The sequence below is a fragment of the Malaclemys terrapin genome, chromosome 3 (assembly GCF_027887155.1).
Source record: "Malaclemys terrapin pileata isolate rMalTer1 chromosome 3, rMalTer1.hap1, whole genome shotgun sequence".
NCBI lineage: Eukaryota > Metazoa > Chordata > Testudines > Emydidae > Malaclemys > Malaclemys terrapin.
Genome location: NC_071507.1, coordinates 54,173,882 through 54,196,921, shown reverse-complemented (window position 1 = coordinate 54,196,921; position 23,040 = coordinate 54,173,882). Strand labels below are relative to the sequence as shown.

Below are 23,040 nucleotides of genomic sequence, written 5' to 3'. Positions count from 1 at the left end.
CTTGTTTTCCAGTAAACTTCATTGCTATTGAACACTTCTAGTTAAGACATCATAAAAATTTGTTCTGGTATAAAACGTACCACACAGGGTCTCAGCCAGGGAGCTAAATAAACCTTTTGTTGTTGTTCTTATTAACCAAATGTGGTTATAACAACTGATAGTGATTCCTGGCTGTAGCTGAAGTTTTGTCTCTCCTGCTGTACAAATATCCAGTGTGTGCGTTGCTGTACAAATACCCAGTGTGTTCTTATATCTCTATACCCAAGAGTTTGTTCTGACACCAACAGTCCAGGGTTACGGGAAGGGGGTAATTGGGGTTTTTGTTGGCTTTTTTTAACCTAAGTAGAAACCTAATGCAGAACAGCTGGGTAGATTTATCTCTGTGAACATTTATGTAGTCAAAAATTGGTTACAACACACTTGTAAGTTATTTCTGCTGATACTGACTTGCGGATGGAAAATCAAGCTATTTTAAAAATTAGGTCTGGGTGCTACATTATTGTGTGCTTAAGATAATAGCTCTACTTTTACTGTGCAAGCACAAGTGAAATGTCAGGCTCATACTCCCTTCTAAATGATATTTGTTGTCTCTCTAAGGGATGAAGAATTCTCAGTGAGTTCTGTCTTGGCCTCTGATGTCATCCATGCAAATCGAAAAGATATTCCCTGTATCTTTAGAGTAAGTATGTATGGTTTAAACCTGATTGGTCTAGGCGCAGCTTTGTTAGCATGGTGCAATGGGATTGAGCCACACACAATGCCCTTCATTTTTGAACATTTCTCTCCAAGGCTAACACTGATCCAGCTCCACCACGGTAGCAGTGGTGCATAGAATTATTATTCATTATTTGTATTGCCGTAGTGCCTGGGAGCCTGAGCCATACATAGACCAGGACCCGAGAGTGCTAAGCACTGTAAAAGAAAAGAAGAAGATGGTCCCTGCCCCAAAGAGATTTACAATCTAAGTAACGATTCAAGAATATACTTACACCTCATTCTCATGGTAAAACTACTTTTGGTACCTTTTAGAGGATCTATGGTCTCCCCTTCACTGATCTCTTATTTTTGTTAATCCTTTTGAAGTGTCTTTTCTTTTTGTTATTCTTTACTTCTGCAACGATCTTCTATAGTTACATTTTCTGACCTTAATCTTCCTCCACATCTGTATTTCATATTATTCCTTGAACCGTAATGTATACATTTATTGTATATGTGCATATCTCTGTTGAGTATATGAGCTTGATCCCTGCAAACTCCCATTCATGTCAATGGATAGGAATTGAGTGCAAAATACACACGAGATCTGGATTGTAGATCTGAAAGTAGGATTTTACCTTCATTGACTTTTTCTTATATTCTTACCCTTTTTTTACTGGCTGGTTCCCACAAACTTCGACAATGCATTGTTTTATCCTTGATGTCTGTCTGATTCCCCTCTTGTTAACTTCCTAATTGTTGTTCTATTATCCCATTCCATTTAATTCCATGCTTTTTCTCTTCTTCTTTTGTTCATTATGCTGGAACAAAAGAGAAACCTGAACCACAACACTGGATCCAGAACTATAGGGAAGATCAGGAGTGAAATCCTGGGCCCATTGAAGTCAATGGCAAAATTCCCATTGACTTCAGTGGGCCCAGGATTTCGTCCCAGATTCGGATGTAAACGTAAAGATTCAGTCTCTTACTGAAACTCAGCATCTACGCTTCCATTTCTTTTGGGTCCTCCAAGTGCTAACAGATGACATTATCATTACTGAATGCTCACATTCTGTCCCGTTTACTGTACACGTACTAAATTAAGTCTTTTCTTTAATTCAAAACCAAGTAATGAATTTCTTCCTTTCTGATTTCCCCTTTTGCATAGTATGGAAGGAAGCAGTCCCATGCCATGGCAAGAAACATTTTGCTAGATGTATACTTTTCACTCTATGACCAGGAGCTGCAATCTCCCATTACTGCTAGTTATGCCTTTTCCCAAACTTTTTAGAATCCATCTACCTCCTCAGCTTCTTGGCTCCTTTTAATCAAGCAATTCAAGTCTGATTCATACCTTAAAAAGTGTGCTCCCTTTGTTGTCTTTAATTTCAGGGCATAATGATTGTGCCCCCTTTTTCCTTTATAATCTTCCTTTTTAGATCCGGAGCCTGCAGTGACCTCCCAGTGGTAAGACCCCCACACCCATATGGAGTCCTGTTGAAGTCTGCATTTATGCAGAGATCACTTCAGGATTGGATGAGTGCCTTACTCCTCTCCAGCTGTTTTCTACTCAGTCTTTGAATTCTAAACAGTTTAGATTCCTTAGTGCTAGTGGAAATACTGTAGTGAGTGGTCCTGTAAAATGCATGGGATTAGAGTAAATGAGTTAATGGTCTGGGTGGGGGTTGGCCCTCTATCTATGATTCTGTATTTAGCTTCTCCTGATACTCAGTCCATTTTAATCAGGGTCCTGGTCCTGAATTCTCATCTATGTGCATATTCCTTTACTCTTTCTATTTTATATAATGTTTTAATTTGTATTGTATATTACAGGCAGTTAAAACTTTGAGCCAAATTCTGCATTCCTTCACTGAGCAAAACTCCTGTTGACTTTAGTGAGAATTTTGGTTGGTAAAAGACTGCAGAACTTGACCCTTTGCTAGTGTGGCCATAGTCAGACTGACTGGATATTTAGCCCACTTCTTCTTCACTTTAATATTTTTCATTACCTAATAATCCTTCCTGTTTTATTTAAATTGCTTCCTCTTTTCTGTGCTGGTCTCTGTCTCTAGCCATCTCTTTACAAATTAAAACTCTCACCCAAACTCACATCCCTATCAACCAGTACATTGTTTGCAGTGTTGTAGCTGTGTTAGTCCTAGGATATTAAAGAAATTAGGTGGGTGAGGTAAAATCTTTTATTGGACCACCAGTATTTTGTCCAGTGTAATCCATTCCATTGTATAGTTCTATTTTTTATTTTAAAATCCCCAGTGTCTCACAGAGCTAAAGTGTCAGCAAGATGCTTAGATTCCTAATCTGCCACTGAATGACTTGGCCTTGATCATGCCATTGGTAGTATTTCAGAGAATATTTCTCTTACATTCTGTTACTTCATCCTATTACTTAAATCCTCAAACCTGAATTTCAGGAGCTCCAATCTGCTTCCATCTGTGTCATTGGTTCCAACATGGACCAAGACTACTAGCTGCTCTTCAATTTCTACCAGCAGTTGGTCCACCTGGGATGTGATGTCACCTACAGTGGGATGCAGAAGGCAACAAACCGTGCAAGATTCAGGGTCATGACTGAACACTGTACAGTCTCCATTTCTAAGTACTGAAACCCAACATTACTGTCTGCCCTTTTTCTGTGCCCCATTCTCTGTACTTCATTGTGGTTTGTGCTGTGCTCCATGGTGCCATAAGGCTTTACTTCCGTACCCTTTGTCATGGGGCTGACTTTGTCAAAATCCAATGTCTCCCTCACTTGAGAATATATTTAACAGAACATATTTTGAGACTATATTTAACAGAAGCATTGCATTTTTCCTCTCCTTCCTTTTTTTTCTTGCTTCCTAGTAGTAAAACCATTCCTTTTTATTGTTCAGTTTTCAATACCACGTGTTCAGTATCCCCCTCGTTATGTCATGGTTCCTGGCCTAATTTCAGAGAGTCCTTCTTAGAAAGCATGTACATAGCAACTGAAAAAGAACATGAAAAACACAGTAAAGATAGATAACAAGTTACAGGGTCCTTCCCACATTTGCCATTCACGCTCTCATGACTACGTGAGTATCATTTGGATTAAACTTCGCAGTTACTAGGAATTTAGAGGAATGAAATAAGTATATTTCTCTTTGAGGCTGTTCAGATTCTTTTATTCAATACTCTTATTTGTGCTCTTATGCAACACAAAAAAGAAAGTGTTACCAAGAAATAGAAGAAAAAAATAAATAAAATGAGCTAGATTAGGGTAAAAAAAATAATCTGTAGCCCAGTTAGATTCAGTTATTCACAAGGAATCACAGAAGACTACACACAGGCATTGTCTCCTGAACAAACCCACTTCCTTGGTATGCTTCTCTGTGGAGACTTTTGCTTAGGGCTTTTCCTACTTTATTCTCTAGCAATTCACAAAGCAACATCAACAACTGCAACTCTAAACCCATTACAAACACCCCAATTAAAACTGAGCATGTCAAATGCAAGTCTTCGGCTGACCCTACCCCAGTCAGAAATAAATAAAAAAGAAATACAAGATACTTTGCTTATTTGAGATCTCTCCTCTCACACTTTTGTCTTCCCCAATGTCTCTTCAAGTCACAATCTCTTGCAATAAACTAGCAACTCAATACTTCTATGAGGTCAGTGATATTCTCACGCTTGACTTTTTAGTAATTTAGGTAGAGTGAATCATAAAATACTTTTTAGAAAAGATCTTTCAGAACTTTCTATCATTCAGTCTAGTGAGTGACACTAGGATTTGTTCTAAAGGGAAACTGTTATAGAAAGCACTTCAAAGCAGGGGGAAAAACCCAAATAATAGTGAATATTTGAATATAATTTAGAATTAGACTGCTGGATTAACAGCCACTGGCATTAAATAAGTTAAATTCTTAAAAAGGTTGAGTTTGATACTGAGTGCAGTTTCAAGTCAGAGATGGTTTTTCACTTTTACATGTAATCAAGTGGTCCAGCTATTTGAAAAGTTTCACAGGTCTGGGTTGCTCATGCATAGTTCCCATTACATTAATGTTAACAAGAATAGTATGTGTATACCAAGTACAGAATAGTCTTTCAGAAATGCTTGGTAAGCATGTTTTTCATTTATAAAACTGCCTTAAGACCTACACACCCTAAATAATTTAAAGTGGAAATCTCTGAATTATATCACTAACAACAAATCCACTTGGTTCAATCACCTTCACTAGATTATTTTTGCATGGATTTCTGATGCAGAAACGCAGTTCTTCAGTTTATTGAATACAGCTCAAGTCAGCATCTAATGAAAAGGATATTGATAGCCATGGACTTGTGTTTCAATAACTAATGCTGAAGCCTCTTTTCCTTTGTTTCATAAGCATATCCATTTAAAACTTTTTCAGGTTACAGCTTCCCAGCTCTCCGCATCCAGTAATAAGTGTTCGATCCTGATTCTAGCAGACAGTGAGAATGAAAAGAGCAAGTGGGTAGGAGTGCTGAATGAATTGCATAGGATTTTGAAGAAGAATAAGCTCAAAGACCGATCAGTCTATGTTCCCAAAGAGGCTTATGACAGCACCCTCCCTCTCATCAAAACAACCCAGTCAGCAGCAATTATAGGTATGAGTTGATAATCTGCCGTAAACACTTCTTGGGTGTTACTGGACACAGTTACGATATTAACACTTTCTGCACTCTCCTTTCTTCCTTGGCAGTGCGACAAAGCCCTGTCTCAGGAAATTATGATGAGCCATAAATTTGCATCTAGATCTTTTTTTAAAATGTAGAGCAAGCTGATTTGTAAATTAGGGGAGCCAAAGGGGTTAAGGTGCTGTGTTAAGGTTACATTCTCCCCTGGAGGGCTGAGTTCAGATCCTACCTATGACAATCTATATAGAGAGAGATTGGCTCACTATAAGCAAAAGATAGATAAATTCAGTGCCTTTGTTTTCTCCCACTCTCTGAAAATTTAAGAAAAATAAAGCTTCTGTCTATGACTTCTGCTATTCCAAGATATATGTTCATACACTTTACTTAAACAGAAATGTCAATAAAATTTTAGATTCTAGGTCCAAATAATTAATTCCCATTTATTGTGTTTATTATTAATTGTGCCCCTCAACATTTATTAACTTGGTTTTGCACATGCAAAATAAGTATTTGCATGAGCAAAGGCCACGTGTGCAAATAATGGATTTGCACATTCAAAATAGTGGTGCTTGTAAATCCCATCCGTGCAATTGAAGCTAAATCGTGAGACTCCCTTACTCAGTTTTTACTCAGGCAAATTTCCAGCGAAATCTATGAAACAAATGGGAATTTTCCAGAGTAAAGCAGACTAAGGAAAAGTGGGTTAGAACATTAGTATTTGGCCCTTCAGGAGGCCTGCTCAGACTCTGGACCCTAATGTATGCAATTCAGCACAAAAGGAATCTTGGGTTAAACATCAGCGTGAAATATAATTTGTATAGAAGAATTACCCAAACAATGAGGTAAATAACTCTCTCTATTGGCTACTGAATAACATTTTGTTGAGCATTTTATGCCATATGGCAATATGGATGGTGCTATGGGGAAGTGTGATAGGATGTTCAGTGTTTCTGGGAATTTCCTTAAGAGCATTCCCCCCACCCTATTTCATAACTAATATCCTTGTGGCTAAGGAGTGGGCACGATTTACATTGTATTCTGCGAACACAGCTCCTTAACTAGCCAAAAGTAGCACTACAGAGTAAGTAATACAGAACTTCCTTCACCACTTTATCATCTCAGGACTGAAGATACAGCTTCCATTAGCACTCCTGTCCTCTGTAAGTAAGAACGTAGGACAGAGACTCAGTCTGGATCTATTACATGCTAATGCACAGCATCTGTAGTTTGATTATGTAAATTTGATGTTTTATTTGTTTACTACAAAGTCAGTACTGTGCTTAAGTGCTCTGAGCAGTTGTTATGTATAATGTTACATAGTGACATATCTACTAGCATGAGAAATAGAAAAAGGCGGTCATATTTCTTTCAGCTTTACTATGAAAGAAATAAAAAAGGGAGGCTACCAATGCATTTTATCTTCATATAATTGTTTTGGTTTTGGAAGACAGGATTAGAATTCAAAATTATCTTGACAAACTAGAGAAATGGTATGAAATAAATAGGATGCAATTCAATAAGGCCAAATGCAAAGTACTACACCTAAGAAGGAATAATCAGTTGCACAAATACAAAATGGAAAATGACTGCCTAGGAAGGAGAACTGCAAATTAAATATGAGTCAACAATGTAACAATGTAAAACTTTTGCAAAAAAAAGTATTAGCACGCTGTAATAGCAGAAGTGCTGTTAGCAAGACACAAGAAGTAATTCTTCTGCTCTACTCAGCATTAATAAGGCCTCAGCTGGAGTACTGTGTCCAGTTCTGGACACCACCCTTTGGGAAAGGTGTGGACAAATTAGAGAAAGTCTAGAGGAGAACAACAAAAAATTTTAAAGGTCTAGAAAACATGACCTACAAGGAAAAGTTGAAAAAATAATTTGTTTAGTCTGGAGAAAAGCAGACTGAGGGGGGACATGATCGCAGTCTTCAAATACGTAAAAGGTTGTTATAAAGAGGGGGGTGTTTTCCTTATCCACTGAGGATCGGACAAGAAGCAATGGGCTTAAATTGCAGCAAGGGAGATTTAGGTTAGATATCAGGAAAAACTTCCTAACTATAAGGGTGGTTAAGCACTGGAACAAATTACCTAGGGAGGTTGTGGAATCTCCAACACTGGAGGTTTTTAAAAACAGGTTAGACCAACACCTGTCGACTAATACTAGATAATACTTAGTTCTGCCCCAGTGCAGGGGACTGGACGAGATGATTTCTTGGGGTCCCTTCTAGTCCTAGAATGTTATGATTTTCTATAAGTGACCAAAGAGAAATGCCTCATCTTTTTTATTTGTTTTTGTTTTATTTATTTTTTTACTGTCATAGATCATGAAAGAATAGCTCTGGGCAATGAAGAAGGGTTGTTTGTTGTGCATGTCACCAAAGATGGTAAGATATAATGAATTGTACTAATTATACTAATGTTCAGTTTGAATAGTCAGAAAAATGACTCTAAACTTTGTTCTCTTTCAATATCTTCTAGTTCCAGTTTTCTAAGTTTACAGTTCCAAAGCTGATTTTAATAACTGCCGACTGTGTAGCTTCCACATGGGAGCTGATAACCAAGCTGTTCTGTGTTGTTTCTGCCTCTGGCATCATTGCCGGTAATAAACATTCCGCAATTGAAATGTAGCTTCTTTGCTCTATTTGCAAGATTTTGTTGCATTAAGCAGAATGGTCTCTGCAGATATAACAGAAATAAAAATTTGTAAATTCTGTAAAGTAAGTAAACCCACCACAATGGTGCAGACCTGCTTGTTGAGTAAATATTTTTTACGTAGTCACTTTTCTGACTATAGGCACTCTTTAAATTAATGGTTTTCACATGGAATTTGCTTTCATCGATTTGCAAGAAAAATCCACTTCTCCTCCCTCACATAGCTGTTGAGAGGAAGAGCAGCATATTTGACTGAGATCACTACTCAGGTCCTCAAGCAGAGGAAGGGGAAAATCAAGGCCTAGTATTTCTAATATAAAAACAAGTGGAAAAATGGTCTTATTTGTGTTGTAATTTTGAGACAGTGTTTATATGTCCTAAGAAAGAAGTTGTAAAGGGTTTTCTTTGCTATTCCCCCTTTAAATTAACCATTTTTGAAATAATTTTTTTAACCAGAATGCATTTTAAGATAGGTTTACTTCAGGTTTTTGTTTTGTAGAGATTATTCGTGTTGGTGACAATAAGAAAGTTCATCAGATTGAGCTCATCCCTAATGAACAGCTCATTGCAGTGATCTCAGGACGAAACCGTCATGTACGGCTTTTCCCTATGGCAGCCCTGGATGGAAGAGAGACGGAGTTTTATAAGCTGGCGGAGACAAAAGGCTGCCAGACCATAGTTTCTGGACAGGTACGCCATGGAGCCCTTACTTGCCTATGTGTGGCTATGAAAAGACAGGTCCTGTGTTATGAACTGAATCAGAGCAAGACGCGTCACAAAAAGATGAAGGAGATCCAAGTCCTGGGAAATGTCCAGTGGATGTCGGTCTTCAGTGAGCGGCTCTGTGTGGGTTACCAGTCAGGATTCCTAAAATATCCCATGCATGGAGAAGGGAACCCATACAGTTTGCTCCACCCAGATGACCACACCCTATCATTTATTGCACAGCAGCCAACTGATGCCATCTGCGCAGTCGAAATCTCAAATAAAGAATATCTGCTGTGTTTTAGCAGCGTTGGGGTTTATGTTGACTGTCAGGGCCGAAGATCTAGACAACAGGAATTGATGTGGCCTGCAACACCATCCTCTTGCTGTAAGTGTGTCTGTGTATTAATGTCATGTTTGTCTGTGTATACAATTATCAGTTACTACCGTTTGTATTTGAACTGCATGTGCAGTGTCCCAGGTGCACTCACAGGGGGGCACTTCATGAATGTATTACCTAAAATTGTGCCTGAGACTCAAAATCTATTCAGAGGGCCTAGTTTTACACTTGTGTAACTGACTTATGCTGCTGTTAATGAGAGAACAATAGAGACTCAGGATTTTCAAACTTGAATACCTAAAATCATCTAAATAAGTAGCCTAATATTCAGAGTGTTTGAGAGCTGTCTACTCCTTCTGAGGTTCATGGGATTTTCGTGCATTCAACATTCTAAAAAATGTCACTTTTATTTAGGAGCCTAAATTTAGGCCTCCAAAAGTAAACATTTTGGTCAACATCTGGAGCTATCAGGGCCATTCGATTCTGGTTGTTTGGTTTATACCTGTCTTTAATATTGTTGTTGCTTTTCACTCCTTTCCTCCATCATCTCCATTTTCTCCTCTTTCTCCCCACCCAACTCCTCTTCTCTTCCCCTTCTCTCGCCAAAAAAAAAGAAAAGAAAAGAATTCTGGCAAACAGGTTGTATTGACCATACATGCCATGAGTTTAAGATAAAATCATCTTCCTTATCAAAACATGTCAAGATTTCTTATTCCAAGAAGTTCTCTCTTAAATATTTATTGCACATTTTTCAAGGACATGACTTTCAGTCTACAAGAGTAAAAAAAAAAAAACAAAATAAAACCCTATCATACTTTTCGTATGCTTTTAAAAGACGGTCTGAATTCATTTTAAAATTAGTTTAAAATATACAAACGTCCTAACATTTTCCAGTTAATAAGCCTGGTATTATATTTCCAATTGGATGGTGGCCTTAAAAATGAATGTGTCAAAACAAGGAGAAATGTGCACTGCCTATGCAAAGGATTAAGATTTTCACTAATAGGCCACCAGTTCAAAGACTACCCAACCTGGTCATTACTGTTTTTAAGACTTTTTGGTTACCTACGTGAAGCAAGTTGATGTTCTAATTCCAATTCCTAATGAGTGTACATCCAGTCTCAGAAACCACTATCACAATCATCACAAATTGAAACCTTCAATAGTAAATTAAGCAGAAAGGCCATATCTTGTTGATATGGATCACCATTAGATTTAGTCCCAGCAAAACTAAGAGTACGTCAACAGTACGAAATTAATTCAAACTTATTTTATTCGAATTTTCGGAAGTGATTTTATACATTCGGTGTTGTGTGTCCGCACTAAAGCACGTGAATTCAATTTGTTTGCCTCCACGCATTCTGCTGGGTCCTATCAGTACGGGAGGACTGCATGAGCTCGGCGAACATGTCTTCCCGAGTTCGTTTTTTCTACCTTCTAATCTGAACCAGCCTCTGGGACCGAGTAGATAAGGGCTACGTTGAAACATTTGCACCTGCGGGAGGAAAAAATGGAGGGTAGTATTTTAAAAATATACATTTCGGAGAACAAAGGGGACACTTTGGTATGAGTAAGCCATCACACACAGCCGGGCAACAGAATTCAGCTTGCAGGCAGCCTAGGGGCACGTGGGGTTCTGCTTCTTCTACATTCATTTCAATGTTTTCAAACTGCTGGGACCCCTTTCCCATAGCAAGCAATGCCTGGTGGGTTTGCCATAAAGGAGAGCCTGCGGGCTCTCTGGGATGATCACTTCACACAACACCCAACCTGTTCCCCCGCATCCACCGCATGGCTCCGATGAGGCTCTGAGCAGGGATGAGCCCTTTAAACTATACGCGTGGCTGGGTTTCCCTCCTGCCCCCCACCGCGTGGCTCCGATCAGGCTCTCACTCACCAGAAGTACCTTCTCCAGGATCATGGTCCAGGAGCCCGCATTGGGAGTGGGGGGAGGCTATTGGCTCCAGCGTTAAGCATAGTTCCTGGCTAGGGGGGAAAATGGATTCCCCACTTGCCACCTATGCACTATCCTCTTCGTCCTCCAATGACTCTTCCTCCTCGCTCGGTGCAACTCCCCCCTTGCAGGTGTCCACGGATAGTGGTGGGGTAGTGGTGACGTCACCCCCCATAATTGCATGGAGCTCACGGTAGAAGCGGAATGTATGGGGCTGTGACCCAGAGCGCCCGTTTGCCTCCCTGGCTTTTTGGTATGCTTGCCTGAGCACTTCGATTTTTGTACGACACTGCTCTGTGTCTCTGTAGTAGCCTCTTTCCGTCATGGCCCTGGAGACTTTAGCGTACATATTTGCGTTCCTTTTTTTGGAACGTAGTTCTGCCATAACAGACTCGTCTCCCCAACGTGCGATGAGATCCAGTACCTCCCGTTTGGACCATGCTAGAGCTCGTCTGCGAATCCGGGACTGCGTGATCTCTTGTGATGGTGGACTCTGCATGGTCACCTGTGATGGTGGACTGTGCTGACGGTCACCTGTGCTGATGGTGACCAAACAGTAAATGAAATTCAAAAGTTCCCGGGGCTTTTCCTGCCCACCTGGCTAGTGCATCGGAGTTGAGAGTGTTGTCCAGAGCGGTCACAAGGGAGCATTCTGGGATAGCTCCTGGAGGCCAATAACGTCAAATTGCATCCACAATACCTTTAACCCGGGATTGCGATCTCGATTTAAGTGCTACTCCACTTGCCGAGGTGGAGTACAGAAATCGGATTAAAGAGCCCTTTAAATCGAAAAAGCCGGTTTGGTCATGTGGACAGAATCTTTTTTTTTTTTTTTTTTAATTAACTCGGCTAATTCCGAAATAACAGACTAGTGTAGACCAGGCCTAAGTTGCGGCACATTAGAGAGGCAGTGCACTATTTCTTCTATGCTGTATCTGATCTGTGGATGAATGGAGGACTTAACTCTCTAGAGCTGTCAATCTTGCACATTTCACCAGCACTAAATTCTAGAAATCATTAAAATCTAGCAAATAGGAAATGAAAATCAAAACCAGGGTAAATGTGAAGACTGTCTTCTCAGTTCCTGGTTCTAATTGCCGCTCAGTATAGAGTTCCAGAAATGAACAGCTTGGTTTCAAAATCCAGTAACGGTCACTGTGTACTTGTCTACCACATCATTTCATTTACAAAACCTATGCTCTTAAAAGGGAATGAATAATTAAGAGTTCCATAAAAAGAGAGAGAGAAACATTAAACAAAAATTAATTTTTCAAATCAGAATAATATTTAATGATTTAGAACTCAAAATAGTTTGTTTCTGCAGAGTCTTAAGAAAATTAATCATTCTCCTTTGCCTTCAAATCTTACGGCAGTTTTGAGGTCAATCAGACTTTCTAAGCACGTTATAGGGCAGCTAAAATACAGTTTTGTGATGAAAGTCAGTTGCATCCTTAACAATAGAGAAGGCTTCTGCTTCTCCAGAATTGGAAGCTAGCCCACTGTTCTCAGAAGTATCAGTAATACTTGGAGTATATTTCATTGAATGCAGTTAAACTATCATTAAGAAATTCTATGCTATGAATCCTGTGTTGGCTAAATGCATATGACAGTGTATTCAATCCTTCCCTCTCAGGTTACAATGCACCATACCTCTCAGTGTATAGTGAAAATGCGGTCGATATCTTTGATGTGAACTCCATGGAATGGATTCAGACTATTCCACTCAAGAAGGTAACTATCCTTGGGCAGCAAAGCAGTTTGGCCAGGCTACGATACTCCTAACAAATGTGTATAAAAAGTTGATAGCAGCTGGGATATGGGACATCATTAAAGAATATACTTGAACTGAAAGGAGCTGCTAATAGAAAGATTAATGTGCACCTTAACCTGCTGTCTGCTTTGGCTACAATTTCATCATTGCAGATAAATGAGTGGTGAATCAATACCCAGGAAAGTCTCTTGCATTTGTTGGTTTTATTATAGAATATTAATGTAATAGAAACTGATTATTTCTGTGTTATTGCCATAACCTAATAGATCAAAAAGATCTGTACAAGTCTTGCCCTGCTTGGAATTTCAGGATGTTATAATCAGGTATGGTTAGAAACACTTTGGTGGGACCAGCACAAATACTACTAGAGCTAAAATGCTTTTTGGAGCACTGGTCCTACATCAGTGATAAGGAGGAAATATTTTTGTTGCAAAAATACAACATAACATAGCAAAGAAAATATTTTTGCTGGGAGAAAACAGTCACTTCATTACTAAATACTATATTTTTCTGTATTCAAATGTTCAAGCGTTGAAAACTGTTTGTCACACATTGGGCTTGATTGACCAGTGTGTTACTCCAGTTTTGAGCAGCCAAAACATTTCATTCCTGCTTATCAAGGTGAAATTTATAATCTTTGATTACTGGTAAACGCAGAATGGTAGTGTAACAAATGAAGCCACTTTTCAGCAAGATGGGAGCTGCTGCATGTGGGAGACTCAAAGATGGTGATTTGATAAAGATTTTATTTTTGAATAGAATATACAGTCTAAATATAGTGAGAAATGGTTTTCAGCTTTTGAAATGTGAAACTGCAAAAATCTGTGTCGTGACACTGCCACACAATATCATCAAGTTGCAAAAGCGTCATCAAGACATGATGCTAATGCCCTGACAGAGGTGTGTCTTAGTGCTCTCTATGCTTAAGGTCTGAAAAAAACTAGACTCATTGCAGAACCATATGTTTGAATCCTGGGACTTTAGTCCTCCATCTGGTTAAATAAATTGTTTTATGCAATTTACTGAGGGCAAGTTACTTAGATAAAGCCTTAAAAACCAGGATTGTTTCTGTATTGGGTGATCATTAAAGATGCATTGTCATTCCTCACAAGAGCAGAGATTTCCCATGCACCATTGGCCAACATTTCTTTTATGCTACTGTTGTGCCATATACTCTGCACCAGTTGGCTCCCCCCAGTCCACCTCTGATGGCTGTATCTCAGTAATGCTTGTTTTATACAGTCTGTAATGCTCTATGGGATCTTTCAAGATGAGAAGCACTATATAAATATGATTTATTATTAAGATATTTGTTTTCAATTGTTTCAGGTACGACCATTGAATACAGAAGGATCACTAAACCTTTTAGGACTGGAGACAATTAGATTAATATATTTCAAAAATAAGATGGCAGGTAAGTAAGAGAGAGCAGATTTTACTACTGCTATTGCTTCTTTTGAAATAGCACCTTGCAAGTGTGACCTGGATATTTGAGTTGTGGATTATTATATTTCAAACCCATCTGTATTTATTGACTTGGAAGCAAACCAGGCACTGAGACACTACAATGATTTGGAGAGGTATAAAAGCCTACTTTAGTTAGGTTGAACCTTTTATCTTTTCAAACTTGCAATGAAGAGTATGATTTTTTTAAACTTAACTTTAAAGAGATTAGAAAATAGAGGTTAGAGCCCACCAAAAGACTAGGTTCATCAGCTTAAATATTTGGAAAATCCATGATTACGTTTTACCTCAAAATTTGGTTCTTCTGTATTGGTGTGTTCAGATCATAATGCCACGATCCTAGCTATGGTCTTTAATTTATTGGTGATAAAGTAGAGGATTACAGCAACTAAAAAACTGTTAAAATCCAAAATCCATTCCCTCCAAAAAATGATTTCTAAAAATACAATAGGGAAAATTTAGGCTTCCACAAGGTTCTCTCTAATTCTGGCTTAAAATCATTTTTACACATATCCAACCCCCGCCCCAAAAACTGTACACTGTGACTCAGAACCTATTGGTCTCAGAAAGCAGTGCAGAACCATTCTTCATAACATACTGACAAAGGCCATCTGCATTTGTGTGCCAAAGAGTTGGCTTTGAAATATTGACAATGTCTTATGCTTCTTTATAGCAGGTTGCTATGAGATGTTTTTGTGTTTCTTTCTTCAGTAAAAATGATCAGCTAAAATATAAGTTTCAGACACATTTTTTGTTGTTGTTTTTACTTTAAAGTACTTTTACTGTTGGTGTGTGAGGATTTTTTCTAATTTTCTTTTTATTGGAACATTAATAGAATGTGACAAATGCTACATTAATAGTAACAATAGTTACAATAGCATCATAATCAGATTTTACAGTTAAATATATAAAATGGATCCATGAAGAGAAAAGAGTAACTAGTTTAAGTAAATAATTTTACTGTTGTGAGTATAAAAATATAAATGCACAAGAGGCGGAATTAACGGAATGATTGCAATGGTATGTAAGTTTATAACTGTACACCCAAAAAGCCACCAGTGGCCTCTAAAAGTTAAACTAACAGTAATATAATTATCTAGAGAGAGAGTTAAGTATCTATTGAGATCCAATTATTGGCAAGCAAATTACTCTAAGTGAGATAGAAGTGGTAGAGAGAAACAATACGTGAGAGTATGTACAGAGAATCTGCAGATCTAAATGAGGGTTGGGAATTAGATAAGGAGCTAAACTACCCCATAGAGAAGTGAGCGAAACAGGTTTTTTGCTCCTCTACACATCTTAACATATTCCAAAAAAGGCTGCCAAGCAGCATGTATTCTGCAAGTTTATCTCCTTTAAGATTTGTAATTTTTTTCAGTACTAGTATAGACCATGCTTTATAAAACCAGCCATTAATCTTCAGGAAAGGAGTTATATGCAAAGTTACATACAAAACCTAGTATGGCAGTGCGCGGTTGGTGTTGGATGAATTCATGCATAGTACGTGTCTGTAGGCTACATATATTCAAAACCAAAAAAGCAGTTTTAGCTTTGTTTGAAAGTGAGGTTCCTGTTATTGGGTTAACATTGCTAAAGGTCTAATCCCAAAGAGTTGGTTGTTGGTTTTAGTGATCATATTCTGTTTAAATTAAATGGAAGGATAAACAAAAATAGACCTGCAACGAGGGTCCTTAATTTCAAAGGGCAAACCTTACAAAATTAATGTAAATGGACTGGACTGAAGAACTCAAGGATCTTAAGGTGGAGGAGGCTTGGAGTTACTTTAAGTCAAAGTTGCAGAAGCTATCTGAAGCCTGCATTCCAAGCAAGGGGAAAAATTCGTGGGGAAGGATTGCAGACCAAGCTGGATGAGCATCTCAAACAGGTTATTAAGAGAAAGCAGAAAGCCTACCAGGAATGGAGGATGGGAGGGATCAGCAAGGAAAGCTACCTCTTGGAGGTCAGAAAGTATAGGGATAAAGTGAGAGCTGCCAAAAGCCAAATAGAGTTGGACCTTGCAAAGGAAATTAAAACCAACAGTAAAAGGTTGTATAGCAATATATATAAAAAGAAAACAAGGAAAGAAGTGGAACTGCTAAGTACTGAGAATGGGGTGCAGAGTAAAGATAATCTAGGCATGGCCCAACACCTAAACAAATATTTTGCCTTGATTTTTAATAAGGGTAATGAAGAGCTTATGGGTAGTGGCAGGGTGGCTAATGGGAACAAGAATATGGAAGTAGAAATTAGTACATCCGAGGTGGAAATCAAACTAAACATCTTAATGGGACTAAATCGGGGTGGGGGGGGGGATCTGGATAATTTCTATCCAAGACTATTAAGAGAAATGGCACATAAAATTGCAAGCCCAAGCCCAAGGATATTTAATAACTCTGTAAACTCAGGGGTCATACCCTATGACTGGAGAATTGCTAATATAGTACCTATGTTTAAGAAAGGGAAAAAAGTGATGCAGGAAACTACAGGCCTGTTAGCTTGACCTCAATTGTATGCAAAGTCTTGGAACAAATTTTGAAAGAGAAAGTAGTTAAGGACATAGAGGTAAATGGTAACTGGGATAAAGTACAACATGGTTTTACAAAAGATAGATTGTGCCAGAAAAATCTGATCTCTTTCTTTGACATGACTGATTTTTTAGACAAAGGAAATGCAGTAGATCTAATCTACCTCGATTTCAGTAAAGCATCTGATACAGTTCCACTTGGGAAATTAATAGTTAAATTGGAGAAGATGGGGATTAATATGAGAATTGAAATGTGGATAAAGGAGCTGGTTAAAAGGGAGACTACAACGGGTCATATTGAAAGGTGAACTGTCAGGTTGGAGGGAGGTTACTGATGGAGTTCCTCAGGGATCGGTTTTGGGACCAGTCTTATTTAACATTTTTATTACTGACGTTGGCACAAAAAGTGAGAGTGTGCTAATAAAATTTACGGATGACACAAAGTTGGGCGGTATTGCCAATGCTGAGGAGGACCAGAATATCGTACAAGAGATCTAGATGACCTTGAATACTGGAGTAATAGAGATGGGATGAAATTAATAGTGCAAAGTGTAAGGGGACTAACTGAGGGACTAACAACAAGAATTTTTACTATAAGCTAGGAATTATCAGAAGAAAGTGACAGAGGAGGAGAAAGAGCTGGGTGTATTGGTTCATCACAGGATGATTATGAGCCACCAGTGTGATACAGCTGTGAAAAAGGCTAATGCAGACTGGGGATGCATCAGGCAAAGTGTTTCCAGTAGAGATAGGGAAGAGTTAGTACCATTATACAAGGTACTGGTGAGACCTCGTCTGGAATACTGGGGGCAATTCTGGTCTCCCACGTTTAAGAAAGATGAATTCAAACTGGTCAGGTGCAGAGAAGGGCTACTAGGGATCGTCCAAGGAATGGAAAACCTGCCTTATGAGAGGAGACTCAAAGAACTTGGCTTGTTTAGCCTAACGAAAAGAAGGCTGAGCGGAGATATAATTGTTCTCTATAAATACATCAGAGAGATAAATACCAGGGAGGGAGAGGGGTTATTTAAGGTAAGCGCCAATGTTGGCACAAGAACAAATGGTATAAACTGGCCATCAACAAGTTTGGGCTTGATATTAGATGAAGGTTTCTACAATCAGAGGAGTAAAGTTCTGGAACAGCCTTCCAAGGGGAGCAGTGGGGGGGGGGGAACCTAACTGGCTTCAAGACTGAGCTTGATAAGTTTATGGAGGGGCTGGCATGATGGGACTGCCCACAATGGCATGTAGCCAATCTGCCACTGCTAGCAACAAATATCTCTAATGGTCAGTGATGGGACACTAGATGGGAAGGGTTCTGAGTTACTACCAAGAATTATTTCCCAGGTGTCTGGCTGGTGGGTTTTACCCACATGCTCATGGTCCACCTGATCACCATATTGGGGGTCGGGAAGGAATTTTCTCCCAGATCAGATTGGCAGAGACTCTGGGAGGTTTTTGTCTTCCTCTGCAGTATGGGTCACTTGCAGGTTTAAACTAGTGTAAATGATGGATTCTCCATAACTTGAAGTCTTTACATCATGCTTTGAGGACTTCAGTAACTCAGCCACAAGTTATGGGTCTATTACAGGAGTGGGTGGGCAAGGTTCTGTGGCCTGCAATGCACAGGAGGTCAGACTAGATAATCATGATGGTCCCTTCTGACCTGAAAATCTATGAACCTATGAATCTCTACTTGGACATGACTAGGCATGACCAGTACATGGGGTGGAGAGATCTCCCCCTTTCCCACAGTTGTGGCAAAAGATATCAGAATTGGAGTGTTTCATAAGAAATAGTCTCTTTGGAGTAAGATATGGATGAAGAAGCAGCTTGCATTGAGTTTCCAGATGTTTGGCAGAAGTATGATGTTCTAGCAATTTTAAGCAAGGTCTGCTAAAGAAAGTTAGTGTGTGAGGCCTGAGGTCCTTTCTCTGGCCTTCTGAATGTTTTTGAGCTGTTCTAGCCTTCTTTGCTATAAAGTTGTATGATGAAACTTTGTGGATTTTGTTGGTGTGGAGAAAATAACTTCTATATTTTGTAGATTTTCAAGGACATTGACTTTTCTTTGTCATTATACAGTGCCTTATTTGAAAGAATTGATAGAAAGGTCTTTTGAGAATGGAGCGTATTTGCAGCTCTACTGTGAAATTGAGAAGAGCTTGTTATCATATGACATACCCCATAAATCCAAAGAAGTTTTATTTATCCTTGGTAGGAAATGGGGGTTATCTGAACTTGCCAAGAAATGAGGTGAGAGAGGCATTGAAATTGAGTAATACAATAGATTTTCTCCATACATTTAGGGTATTCAGAATAAGAGGGTTTGAAACAAAGAAATATTTTGGGTAGTCTGAATAGGAGACTTTTCCCAATGATTATGGTAATAGGCAATTTCTTTCTATTTCTACCCAGTTGTTATTTTAATTATTGATCAATATTTGCATTGCTGTAGCACCTAGAAGCCCCGATCAAGGCCCACTGTGCTAGACAGGGTACATGTGTAATAAAGGCAATTCCTGTCCTAAAGACCTTAAAAATTAGCATATGAGGAAAGACCGGTACATGAAACAACCAAGAAATGGGGAACCTGAAGGAAGGACAAGGTGATGTGAAACTGACTTGTTTAGTGTTATTCCATAAACAAAAACTACTTTTTAAAGGATTTCAGTTTGTATTGCCCCCAAACTCTTAAAGCAAGGAAATATGAAGCCACGGGACACTCCTTTCTGTACTGTACCCTGTGGTCCACACAGCACATTTCTACTGGCAATGACAGACTCCATATTTTCACAAGGAACTTCCTTCTGCCTTCAACTGTTAAGGAAACACACTACTCATGACACGTTGATCTCACTCGCATTAGAATGCACAAATTTAATTGCAACCTCATTGATATTAGAAAATATTCAGCATGTGTATATATGCATGGGTTAAACATGCTGTGTATTCTGTTTGTGGGGGAAAAGTGAAGTTACATTTAGCATTGAGACTGCAGTGGGACTGTTCAGTTGTAAATGTTGCAGAATCAGGCCATTACTGATTAAACTACGTTTTTAAAATCTTTGTTGTTCTGTTCATAGTATTTCTGGTTGCTCAGACATAACTTGCATTCTGTTTTTTCCTGAGAGGATGTGACTTCTGGGGTGAATCCTCCAGTGTGACTCTAGAGTTGACCGAGTGTCCCAATATATTTTGATCCACCATTGAGGATTTTTTAATTTATTCATGACCTTCCTGTTTTCCTATTTGGGCTTCTGAACACACCCATCAGTTTTTTATACTCTCTTACAGGGCAGCTGTCAGATGATTTAGTACAAAAGCTAAATAAAATTATTTGTTCTAAATGGTTTATTAAATTACCAAGTAAGCAATCTCTTGGATATTTTTGATGTTGTTTCTAGAGGGAGATGAACTGGTAGTTCCTGAGACATCAGATAACAGCCGGAAGCAAATGGTTCGAAACATCAACAATAAGCGTCGTTATTCATTCAGAGTACCAGAGGAGGAGAGAATGCAGCAGAGGAGGTCGGTATTCAACCTGTACTTGTCTTCTGTACATGCCTGTAGGCCTTGAAGGAATGTCTGTCTGATGTCAGTGTAGTATTTCATTTGTTAGAGTTGTTTTCAGACATTTGTCTTTTCACCATTGTGTTTATCTTTGATGTATAATTTGTATTAATACTAGTCTGGATATGAATATGCACTGAATATTTCAGTACTTTGATTCCTTTTTTAATAAAATATTTGTGTGAAACAGTTACTGTAATTTGGAATGCATGCCCCCACATACTGTATATACATATATATGTGTGTGTGTGCATATACTGTATATATAAAGATCTATAATAAACATTTTACAAAAGGAGATTACATTGCTAACTATGCATATGGATTAATTACTTTCAGACTCTGGTTCTGCTTTTTATTGTTTAGGGCAATACCATCTCATCCTCAACAATATTCCAAGGCATCTGTTTTTTAGAATGTATTACTTAACTGATGAGTCTTATGGAACTGTCATAAGCATGGTCTAAATCACAGAGAAGTCACCTGGAGGGTGGTGCTTCAAGACATGTATATGAAATATATATGTCTTTAAAGGACTGTCAATCAAAATAGTCCAGAAGTATCTTTAGAGTGCACATCAAACCTAACTTTCATGTTACTGACCACTTCGACCACCTGAGTTCCTTTTGCCCACAAAAGATTGCCAGCAACTGAGTTAAAACACATCTGAAGAAATAAATGTTTTTGTTTGCTACCAACTTTTCCACTGGAAAACATGGTTGACTTTCCACTTTGCTTCCTATTCGGCTCTAAGAAAAGGAACAACAGTTGAGCGGTGGTGCTAAAATGCATAGTTCTTGCCTTTATCTTTTCCAAGTTGCTTGGGGTTCTATCTTGTATTTAAAAAATTATTTTGAATTCTGAAATGAATGCATCTGTGCCATTTTTTGAGAGCTCTTAAAGTAATTCTGACCATAGAATGTGAAAGGTAGTGCAGTATTCTTCTAATTCTTCTTTATCTTCTGTCCTTCATCTCTGCCTCCATCTTTGCAGCACCAAGTCACCAATGAGCCCGCTTCTGCATCTTTTCTTGAGTACTGTCTCAGCTCACACTGGTTGTGCAGTCTCTGAATCTCAGTAACTATTTTGATTCTCATGGGTGTGGGCTGTTAGCCTGCAAAACAACATTCCTTTCTTCCTGCCCCCTTTCCCCTTTCCCCAGGCTGGGGGCTGGGATAGATCAGCAAGGGTTATCCTTCTGTTTAACATGGCCAAATATTTAATTTACCAATTTCTATTTTAAAGCAACAAATAATGAAACTATATTTATTTGATCTTTTTAATATCCATCTTTGTCATGTATAAAATATCTAAACTAAGTATTTTCTCTTACAGGGAGATGCTACGAGATCCAGAAATGAGAAATAAATTAATTTCTAATCCAACTAATTTTAACCACATAGCACACATGGGTCCAGGAGATGGAATACAGATCCTCAAAGACCTGCCTATGGTAAGCAAGTGGGAGAGAATATATGAATAAATGAATACATCTGCGATTGCATATAAAAGAGATATTAAAATTTGGTTAGTGTTAAATATATATTTAAAATGTTACCATCTTTCATACAAGCAGCAACATAACTAGTGAAAATGGATATAAAGAGTCTGTACTGTCCAAGGTGGAATTTAAAATGGCATTCATAGATGGGAGTTTAAGCATGAATGTGTGCAATTACATACTGGAGAGGCAGCTCATTGGTGGCTCCCGAGTTTATACCAGGGCCAGCTAGTCAGCCCAGACAGGTGAGGCTCAGCCTAAACAAGAATTCCCAAAAGCTACAAAATACATTTTCCATATTCTTTTTTATGTAATTGATAAACATATGCAGTTTTAAGAACAGATTGTGATCTGATTTAAATGTCACGACTCACTCTCCCCAGTAGTGAAATGCAGCACCAGAAAGTTTGAAGAAAGTGCTGCATGAGGCTCAAGTCTTGGTATAGCTAATTGTGCCTCAAGAAGCTGCCTTGTTACCGTAGCAACTTACCATGCCCAGGAGTCACTTTATGAAGGCATTGCTGTGGTAACCACAGCTTGGTGAGGTGATGCAGTTAAGGCTGGGCTGCTGAGGGTTCGTAGGGAGTAGGTAGGGATGGGCCCTGCACCTCCCCCTTTTGGTGGGGCTCATGCATGTGCACAAGTAGCCGATGCTGTGCCCCAGCCCTGCTTCATGCTCCACCCCCTGCTCCAGCCTACGTAGCAGGGGCTCCAGCCCCTGGGTCTACCTGCTGCTTCTTTACTATAAATAAGGTAAGCTTTCAATAGCTATTACATTATACATTGGGCAGAGGAGGTGCAGCGGGGTGGTCACCCGCTCCTGCCTTAAAAGGCTTAAAACAGCCCGGGGAGAGGGCTGTGGCAGGGAAGGAAAAGCACGGCTGATTGGGGAAAGCAGCCTCAGCTGCGGGCCATGCCCCAATCAGGCCGAAGCTAGTGTAATGAGGGCCCAGCTGGCCCTTATAAGAGGGCTGTAGCCAGAAGCCATAGACAGTCTCTCTCTCTTGGTGTTAAGAGGGATGGGCATGGCTGCTGGGAGTTGAGCAGAGTACCTAAACTGGAGCAGGGCTGGGGAAAGGACCAAGGAGCTGGGGAGCTCCGGCCTAGAAACCCCCCAGGCTGCAGGCCTTGTTAAAGGCCAAAGAAGGCACTGGGGTTGCAGAGGGCAGACAGAGGCAGCAGGTCCAAAAAACCCCTTGCCGGTGATGAGTGGCACTTACACTGCAG

At 39.2% G+C, this 23,040-nt stretch overlaps 1 protein-coding gene across 7 annotated transcripts in view; it reads left to right on the top strand.

Annotated features, from left to right (window-relative positions):
• CDC42BPA (CDC42 binding protein kinase alpha) overlaps nucleotides 1–23,040 on the top strand; it is a 339,222-nt gene that overhangs the window by 295,562 nt on the left and 20,620 nt on the right. For all 7 annotated transcript variants that reach the window (XM_054023831.1, XM_054023829.1, XM_054023836.1 and 4 more), the window contains exons 27-34: nucleotides 598–679; nucleotides 5,084–5,300; nucleotides 7,654–7,716; nucleotides 8,484–9,077; nucleotides 12,617–12,714; nucleotides 14,084–14,168; nucleotides 20,147–20,270; nucleotides 21,648–21,765. In XM_054023831.1, the coding sequence (XP_053879806.1) occupies nucleotides 598–679; nucleotides 5,084–5,300; nucleotides 7,654–7,716; nucleotides 8,484–9,077; nucleotides 12,617–12,714; nucleotides 14,084–14,168; nucleotides 20,147–20,270; nucleotides 21,648–21,765 (1,381 nt within the window). The remainder of the gene's footprint in view (nucleotides 1–597; nucleotides 680–5,083; nucleotides 5,301–7,653; nucleotides 7,717–8,483; nucleotides 9,078–12,616; nucleotides 12,715–14,083; nucleotides 14,169–20,146; nucleotides 20,271–21,647; nucleotides 21,766–23,040) is intronic.